Below are 10,057 nucleotides of genomic sequence, written 5' to 3' on the forward strand. Positions count from 1 at the left end.
CAAGCCATGATAAAGACGTCGTTACATCCTTAAAAGGTCACTGCTTGGTAGGTTTTATGGGCAGAGGGAATACTTGGTTCATGTCACTTAAAATATGAAGCCTGCAACAATATTACAGTCAATGAGGAGCGTTACAGAACCAAATTTAGTGCTTGAATTGGAGGATGTGCATAAAACCTAAGGTTCCCAAAAAACGGCGGTACATGCCACATATGGTAGCTAACGAAGCAATTATTTTATTGAAAGAGACTTTTTGTGCGTTGTTGGGGAATCGAAACAAATCGCTGCAAAGGTTATATGGTTAAGGAAGAAGAGTAGGAAAATTGAAGCTGCGGTAATTGTACGCGAATCTGTGCCTGTCGAGGCGTTCGTTTCGAAATACGATAGCGTCATACCAGTTCAGTTTTAATCGAGTTTTGAGATGAAATCAAAGAGAAGATTGTTCAGTATGCATATTATATTCAAGGAATTGATCTGTGAAAAGTGGATTTCCAAATGAATCTTCAAATGCGAGACTTAACTGTTTGCAGTTAACACTTTTATTCGATAACACAATATTATTAAATATGAATAAACAAATTATAAAAATAAACAATTTTTAAATCAAATACATTTGAGATTATTTGCTGGAATGTGAAATATAAATATGTAAATAATTATCGGGAGTAATGCTCGTTTAATAAATATAATTCTTTTCGTTCGAAAACTGTTAAATACTTATAACAAATAGCCATGTATGTATGTATGTATGCTTAAACATGTGGAATAACAGTCTTGTCGATTAATGCATAATATTTAATTAATATACATACTATTAAAGAATGTATAACGGTAATTGTGCTTAGTCACAAATAAGTACGAGTACTAAACGAACGAAACCGAACGACGGTGTGCTCACCACATGCCACCCTTTACCTTGTGCAGGATGGTTTTGAAAACGGGCACCTTGACAGGGAATGGATGAGGTACATGCACCGGTACGTATTTAACTACCTTAAATGGTACACGCTTCTCCACGGGCACTGGCACAGGCTTTTCGACCGGATATGGAACCACGCGCTCCACAGGGACTCTCAACTCCTTCTCAACGGGCACCGGTACATGCTTAGTGACGGGTATGTGTATGGGTACTGGCTTATTGACGGGCACGACAATCGCATGCGAGATTGGTATTTGCACGGGTTCACGCACGGGGATGTGCACTTTTTTCACCACCTTATACGGAATGTAGTTGATGACATGCGATCCAGCATCATCATGTTGTTCGGATAGATAATTAGTGGAGTCATCATAGGAGGAGCCCTTGCCGCCTGACTCATCATCCTCTACCTCCGCGTCACCGCCGCTACCACTGACGCCGCTATGATGGTGTCCAAATGAGATATCCGCATCGGCACTTGCAGATGAAGTTGCCGAGTCCGCGCCGCCCGCGTGCATAGAGGCGTAACTGTCTTGTGGCATGAAGTACTGCATGGCCGATGGCATGGGCGCTTGTTGCTGCTCATGTGCGTATGAGGCAGAGGTTGAAAGTTCGTCGTAACCGCCGGAATTATGCCCGTAACGATGTAGAAAATTGCCATCGGAGATTTTATCGTTTGGCTGTTGCAACTGTTGACTTTGTTGGTATGTAGGTGTGCCCGCGTACGCTGTGTTGCCTGCTGCCGATGATGAGTATTTGCCAGCGAAGGCCGAAGGCAGGAAGCCATTGTGCGTACCAGCTGAGTGTAAATTGTAAAGCGCGGTGCTAAGCGCATCTTTGCCACTAGAACGGCCCGAATTATAACTGCTGCTGCCGCCACTACTCCAACCGTTGCTGCCGCCGTGTTGATTGTTTTCCTGAGCAGCGTGTCCTGCTGCGCCGGATGCACCCAATGTGGCGGCGCCATAATCATTTTCTTGCTGTTCTTCATAAATTGGTATGTGTTGCTTTGCCGCAACGGTGATTGTAGTTGCACCACCAGTCGCGCCAGCCCCGCCGTGTCCCGATGTGCTCCATGCACCGCCAAAACCGCTACTAATGTGCCGCAAACCCGAGAGATTTGTGAGACCATTAAGCTTTGCTGCCCCAAAGTTGTAACTACTGCTGCCACCGACATTATGTGCACTGGCACCGCCCGCACCGCCCGCACCGCTGCCACCACCGCTGACGCTAAATCCATTGTAACTGCGTCGCTGTGTTTTTCTATCTCCATCTAGCGCTGCTGTCTCGGCGCCTGTGTGCGCAGCAATGCCGTTATGATTGCTGTCGCTGCTGCTATTTCGTCCGTAATGAATGTCGTAATATTGCTGCTGTGTGGCTTGCTTTTGTTGTTGCTGCTGCTGATGTCCCACATGATTTGCATAGACATGGGCCATGTTTTTGTGGGCATGGCCAGTGTGCATTTCCGGTGTACGCCCGTGGCCTGCGGCCTTCGACGCAGTCGGTGTGGCTGTAGCGTTGCAGACAATTGACAGTAATGTTGCTGTTGCCACAGCAAGTAGCAGTTGCCGCGACTGCTGTTGGGCCGTAGGTTAGTGTTGTAAGTAAAACGAAAGTGTAGGGCGTGGAGATATGAAAGAAAAATATAAGTGAATTTAAGTTAGTGTGTGAATAAAGTGGGATGTGACGCTCTCACTGTAAAGTACCCTCGGTGATTGCTTAATGAATGAAAAAGTTTGTGATTTTTGGAATACCGGTTTTTGACTTTGTATAGAAAAAAATATTGGAGACTCTATAGAGTATATATTCAAATGATCAGCGTGACTAACTGAATTGGATTAGTCAGTACACCTGTCTGTCTGTATATTTGTGAATCAATTTCTCAGTTTTTGAGATATCGATCTGAAATTGTACAGTCCTTTCACTTGAGGAAGTTGCTTGTTTATCGGAACTCTCGATTTCGGACCACTTTTAGAAATACTTAGTTGCGATACAAACTGATCGATCCTAATCCTGCTCTTGTGTGGAAAACTTCCTTACTGAAGTCATTATCTTCACGGAATTTGCCATGCATTATTGTCCAAAGCAAGAGTACAATCATCTACTATAACGTCCGGATAGGACTACTGTGTCTTATAGCTGCCATAGGAACTGGCCTTTCAAAATCAAAGTTTTATTTTTATACTATTGTGTTCGATAAGATAGTTAACGCCTTCTATCTGTTAAGAAAGTGATATACAATATACCGTTAGAAAAAGGTTGCACCTGTATGCATATTTGTGGTTCCAGTAATCATTATTTCCATCCCTTAAAATTTACTATAGACATTTAGAAGAACTTGACTTTTTCGAATTGCTGGACTGTTATTAGAATTCGGTAAAGCTCTTAATAACTAATTCAATGGATGAATAATTTTATTATGGTTTGCTTTCTCTCTCTCTCTCTCTCTCTTGGTGGTAGAAATTGTGAATGTTTCACAGTTCCGTTACAGTTTTCAGTTTGGTTTGTTGAATATACCGATAAACTCCGCCCTGGTGGCGGAACCTTACTCGAAAATTTTCATCTTCTAGAAAAATTCTCGGAGAAGTGTTCATATAAACCATCGGAGGTTGTTCGAAGAACATTTCCTAATAATGTTTTATCTTTTGTTTCTTTTTTTTTTGTTTAATTAAATAGATCTCCTAATAATACTTCTGTTGCCTGAATGATTTATGGTAAATTGGTTAAGCTCATATCATTCATAGGGTGCCAAATTGATAGGAGCAACAGAGCAGATTTTTGATTTTCCTTGGAATATTTTTAAGACTTCATTTACGTTTTAAGGTGAATAGTAGTAACAGCTTTCCTTGCAAATCAGCTTTAAAAGCCACGAAAAAAAATGATGCAATGAAAATCCTATGGCCAAAACAAAATCTAAAGGATGGTAAGGATTGTTTATATTGATGAAAGATCCTTGAAGAAATTTGGTTATTAGATCTACTAGTTATGAGAGCACAATAGACCTAAGGTCGCGGTGCATTCCTCGTTTATAAATCTAATTACTTGTAATACGAAAAATCATTCAGTGAGTCTCGACGAATCATTCGGAAATGGTTTCGAACTTCTAAGAACCTCAACTATTTCGAATTTAAGTCTCACCACTCAAACAGGGCATTTTCCGAGAACAGATATCAATACCATCAATTAACATAGTTAGCGTTGAAGGATATATGATAACAACAACAGCTGATTGTTTTTTGGGCGGAGAGCAATGATGGAAGTGGTGCGCCTGGTGATATTTAGAGCGTCGTGATTTAGAAAAATAATGCCTTTAGACCAGATTTTAGCTGAGTTGGGTGCTCAGAACCACTTATTTCCAAGCAATGGAGATTAAATAATTCTCTTGTAGAGGATTCAATGGAATTTTTAAAATTTTGTATATTATGTATAAACAGTTGAGAGGGCAGGAAAGCCTATACTAACTAAAATGTTTTCCGAAATGCATCCATGATTTTTTGAATATCAAAAATAAAGTAACTAACTATGCTCTTGTTGTTAGATATTTTACTTTTTTAGCTTCAAAACACTACTTTTTATGATACACCTGCCATATTTTAACTTCGATTCTCATTTTAATAAGAACTGTTAGGTAACACTACTTAGGCGAAGTCTCCGATCTGTTGGAAAATTCCTTGCTAACTCACTTTTCTGCACCTTCATATAGTATTTTTCAAAAATTCTCAAAAACTTTTTTCGTTATATTTTGCAAATACCTCCTGAATGAGTATTCCGCAAGCCTTTCGCAACACCATATCTTCTTCACTTACGTGTCACTTAATTACACCAACACTTTGCACTCTGCATGCAAATGCAACACTGTCTCGTTAAACTCACCAATCTTCCAACGGTGGTTGTCATATTCAATTCCTTTTGTGCGTTGGTAACGGTAGTATCCTTTATAGAAATTCCAAATTCTTATGTTTGGTGAACGCCTAAAGGGATTGCTGTTCCTTGATATCACTGTATGTTTCCTCTTGCTGCAAAAGCGACCTTGACGCCGATTGTGTAACAAAGCGAATGTGCTTAAACCCAAAACTGCATTTGATTTTATATGATTTCCACTTGTGCCAACGCCGAGAGGCCGTGAATGAAACGAGTGCATAGACGACGGACCAGAGCTGCAGCTAATGTGCACTTGGCTTATCTGCTGCCAGTCCACCGACGGATGTACGATTCGCTGAATTATTACACAATTTCGTTTATTTCTCCAATTTTTATTTTCATCAATAAAGAAAAGAAAATACAAGCAAACTGGCTGGCATAGAAAGGCAATAAGGTGAACCAGCCACCAATGCGCTAACGGTATTACGAAAATGAGGCCAAATTTAGTGTCGAAAGGAAAGGTGCACTGGTGGTGTTGGTGGTGATGGCGGCTATGGTGATTATGATGGTGGTGTTTGTGTTTGTGCTGGTGGTGAGTGCAGGAAATGGTCTTAAGATAACACAGAGAGAATAAGCAGTTGTACTTGAAAATGCGAAAGTGTTTGCAGTTGTTGCCTTTGTTGTGCGCTTAAGTCAACTTACTTACTGCGAGTATTTACATACACACTACGAAAGGAAAATTAAAAGCGAAAGGTAGTAGTTTTGGGGCACAGCGGCGGCCGGGAGGAGGGGCGTTTGAGTAATTTGCGAAGTTTATGAAATATTTGAGTGTGCTTTGGAATGGTGCGTTTATTTTCTCTGTGTAGTAATAATAATAATATAATTAAGCTAGAACTCGAGCATCATACAAGAGTCAAAAGAGTGTAGAAATAATGCAATGGTATTAGTACACGTTTTTCTGTCAAAATATTATTTAATACCAATTAAGACCCGAGTTCACTTGCTGAAGTTCACCGATGCTATATTTATGTATGTTTAATGCTTGCTTATTTTTGTAGTTCGGTTTCACACCAATTTGAAGCTGTTCTAGTGGGGTTTCAAACCATTGATCTGCCTTTGCTATAGTTATTGAATTCTTCGTGAATATAATGTGGAGGATCTTGGTCGAATTTGGTTTTCATTAAGGAAGTGATGGCAAGATTTACTAAATCAACTAGTTCTGAATTGCATATAATGGTATATTGCGTTTCTTATAGCAACAATAGGTATAACTAAAACTGTAAACGCAAGCAGCCAATGGTGTACTTACCAAGAAGTCAGAACTAAGAAACCTGCGAGCGATGTTTTATTAAGAATTTTACTACATGCTCTAGTAGTTCGATCTCAAAAAGTTGTTTGAGATTGTAGCGCTGCTTGGAAAATAATCTGTACCGAATTTCGTGAAGATATCTTGCCAAATTAAAAAGTATTTCATACTCAGCCTTGTCTTTGATCGGTGAGTTTGTATGGCAGCTATATCTTGTAGAAAAACGATATCGGTGGTTATGTCAAATAAGCAGCTTATTTTGTAGGAAAGAAGGGTTGCGAAATTTCAGGCCGACATCTCGAATGCGGATAAACTAGTTCGGATATGTACATACAGATGAAGAGACAGTTATGACTAAATCGACTCACCTCGTCACGCCGATCATGTATATCTTTGTAATAAGTACTAGTCATAGAGTTTCCGATATTTCTCTCTGGGTGTTACAAGTTTCGTTTGCCATTTCTTCCGTAAAATTTAGTGTTTCTGACGTTTTTGTTAGTCGGTTAACGCACTTTTAGTGATTTTCAACATAACTTTTGTATGTGAGGTGGGCGTGGTTATTTTTCGATTTCTTCCATTTTTGAACTGTGTATGGAAATGCCTGAAGAAAACGATTCTATAGAGTTTAGTTGACATAGCTACAGTAGTTTCCGAGATATGTACAAGAAACATAGTAAGGGGCGGGGCCACGCCCACTTTTCCAAAAAAATTACGTCCAAATATGCCCCTCCCTAATGCGATCCTTTGTGCCAAATTTCACTTTAATATCTTTATTTATGGCTTAGTTATGACACTTTATAGGATTTCGGTTTCCGCCATTTTGTGGGCGTGACAGCGGGCTGATTTTGTCTTCTTTGAACTTAACATTCTTATGGAGCCAAGAAATACGTGTACCAAGTTTCATCATGATATCTCAATTTTTACTCAAGTTACAGCTTGCACGGACGGACGGACAGACGGACAGACGGACGGACAGACATCCGGACTTCAACTCTACTCGTCACTCTGATCACTTTGGTATAAATAACCCTACATCTGATTCTTTTAGTTTTAGGACTTACAAACAACCGCTATGTGAACAAAACTATAATACTCTCCTTAGCAACTTTATTGCGAGAGTATAAAAATTGTATCAAAGAGGTCTTAGGACCTCTATAGATTTTTGCGTGTTCTATTTGCTAACACGCAATAAATATAGGGTCTCCAAAACAAGTGTTTGGAGACTTTCAGAATCTGGATATCTTATTTTACATATTAGATGTGGAAACAAATAAAGGAATCAGCCTCGAATTTCAATCCAAGCATATTTTAAGGAGATAATTATTAGGGCGCTTTCATGAAAACTGAATTTAAGGGGCGTCACAAGAATTCCGATACGTTTCCGAACGTTCTCACGACAGTCGAGTCGGTATAACTGGAGCGTAAAAATAAGAAATATGGCACATGTTTCTCTCCAATTTTTGAAAACACTTTGAAGCAATGGTACGAATTTTTGGAAATATATATGTATTTTTATGTGATATAGTTTAACCAACTCCTGATGAGAAAATACCATAAGATACAAGAAGTTAAATGGGTGATCCATAATGGTACTTTTTTCTCTATGGGCTCTTAAAAAGTTCCAAGAACATCCGACGTTTTTCACCCAAATTTTGTTCAACTATGAGGCACAGGCTCAATGGGTACGTAAATTAGCAAAATTTCCGCATTTGAGGCGAAGAGAAGCCTGAAGAGATTCAAGAGCTTCATTTCAAAAAAACGGTTTGGTGTGGTTTATGGGGCGTTGGAATTATCGGTCCATATTTTTTTAAAAATTATGCCGGTGAGAACTAACAGACATTGGCGACCATTATCGTAACATGATAACCGACTATTTGATGCCTGAAATCGAAGCTCGTGTTCCCGGCGACGTTCGGCTTCAACAAGACGGTGCCACCTACTTCCCACACATCGCATCAATGAATGGATTTATTGAGAGAACAATTCGTTTTGGGCCGGCCGATTGAACAGCAAGATCGTGAGGTGTCACACCGTTACGACTTTTTCATGTAGGAAAGTCTGAAGCCTTTATGGATAATCACGCTTTGATTTAAGCCCTGGAGCAAAATCTTCTGAATTTCATTCGCCAGTTACCAGCCGAAATGCTCGAACGAGCCAGCAAAAATTGAACTCAATGGATGGACCATCTGAGACGTAGCCGCGGCCAACGTTTGAAAGAGATAATCTTCGAAAAATAAGATTTATCATTAAATATGAAGTTTATGTGTTTTTTCTTGAAAAAATTAGGGCACCTCGAAATGGATCATCCTATAGTAATTATAGTATTTACTATATATACATACATATATATTTTCATGTGATGTAGTATAGCCAATACCAAGAGTTGAGAAAATGCTAAAACATCCAAGTAGTTATGTATATATGTTTCGTGGAAATATAACAAAAGCATAACGATAGCACCCCTCTCGGTGAAAATTCGAACGCACCGCCAATGGTGCTTCCTTCTTTCACCCAAATTAAAAGTGTTACGCGATCACTTTGAATTGTGGACCAGTCGAAATGCCTAGCAATCATTATGATCTAAATGCAACTAGACGTTTATTTGCAAGCCGAACAGCTGTTGCAGCGCCAACTTTTATGAAAAGCTGCATTTGCAGCCAACATTTCTCCAGCTTGGCGGCCGCAGCGCGCAGCGAAGTTCAAAGTCAGCATTTCAGCATGTTCGGCAGTCGTCGCCGTGGAGTGAGTAATAAAGCAGTTGCTGCAACATGCCACGGCCCGCGCAAGTGGCAGGCAATAAATGCTGTGGCAAACGAAAATCAAATGCAACAACAACAACAACAACATAAAACTCAAATTACCAACGCAGCGGCAACAAAGTGCGCGCGCCAGTGTGGTATTCGTATTGGCAGCTGTAATAACTGCCGTTATTATTTTATAGCGCTTTTAGCGGCACAGTTGGGCGATTTAACAGCGCCCCATCCATTCTACCAGTACCAGTAGGCTAGCACGAAAGCTGTATTTAAGAAGAAATGCAAAAACTAATTCAGTGCGGCGCGCCACTGAGCGATCGTTTATGCGCATGCGCAACCGTTGAGCGCTTATTCGCCTGCGGATAGCTGCTTTGTTGCCTTAATTACATTGTGCAGCGTTAATATGTTATATTGTGTGCTTAGTAAGCGGCAATTTCCACTCTCCACTTACTTCTGAGCGTGTGAGTTCGCAGAAAAATTTTCGTCAACTTTTCCTTTTCCGCTAATCGTAAAATATTTGTAATTATGAAAGTTGATGCGAAATTGATTGAAAGTGGTACGAATAAGTGCGGCCTTCGAATGATGTAATTTGTATTGCGTTTCGAATTTTATTGCCCCAATTTGTGCGCTAATCTCTCAAAAATTGCGTGAAGCGTTTGTTATGTGTGTGTGTATGTGTTTTCGTTTTTAGCTTTTAATGAAACTTTACGAGGAGTAAAATGTAATAAATTCCGTTGCGGTAATTTAAATTTATAGTCGGCGGATTTGAAATGGGGAAATACTGTTTTCTGTATAAAGTTTGACACACCTATTGGTATCGCTTCGGGATGGACATGATGGTTCTATGGAGACCGAATGTTTTTGATATCATCTTGCTTAATAAAAATAATTTTTAGTTCTTGTAAATGAAACATAATTTTGGAGGTTTTTTTATTTGTCTTTGTATGGTGAACAATGTCCAACAACAATATACAGAACATGCAAAAAAAGTTTGGTATTGACGGCTCGAAAACTAATGGAGTTGCTTGAACTAAGCGGCTACACTCTAGAAGACTATAACTCAAAAATATTTAAAATATTCCTTTAACATTTGTGACGCTATAGACAATTGAAAAAAAGTTAAAAAAAAATATATTTTATATGAAATTTCCCACTGAAACTTTAAACAAGTTTTTCTCGAAACGACATTTTTCAAAATTGCTGACATCATAACTCAAC

The 10,057-nt window shown here is 39.5% G+C and overlaps 1 protein-coding gene across 1 annotated transcript; it reads right to left on the reverse strand.

The window, feature by feature from the left end:
• Positions 1-633: 633 nt before the first annotated feature.
• On the reverse strand, positions 634-6,499 carry LOC120772595 (uncharacterized transmembrane protein DDB_G0289901). Its single transcript, XM_040101345.1, has 2 exons — positions 6,455-6,499; positions 634-2,496 (listed from the first exon to the last, which is right to left on the reverse strand). The coding sequence occupies exons 1-2, from the start codon at positions 6,497-6,499 to the stop codon at positions 895-897; spliced, it is 1,647 nt and encodes a 548-aa protein (XP_039957279.1). The 3' UTR covers positions 634-894.
• Positions 6,500-10,057: the final 3,558 nt, after the last annotated feature.

The sequence above is a fragment of the Bactrocera tryoni genome, chromosome 1, assembly GCF_016617805.1.
Source record: "Bactrocera tryoni isolate S06 chromosome 1, CSIRO_BtryS06_freeze2, whole genome shotgun sequence".
Taxonomy (NCBI): domain Eukaryota; kingdom Metazoa; phylum Arthropoda; class Insecta; order Diptera; family Tephritidae; genus Bactrocera; species Bactrocera tryoni.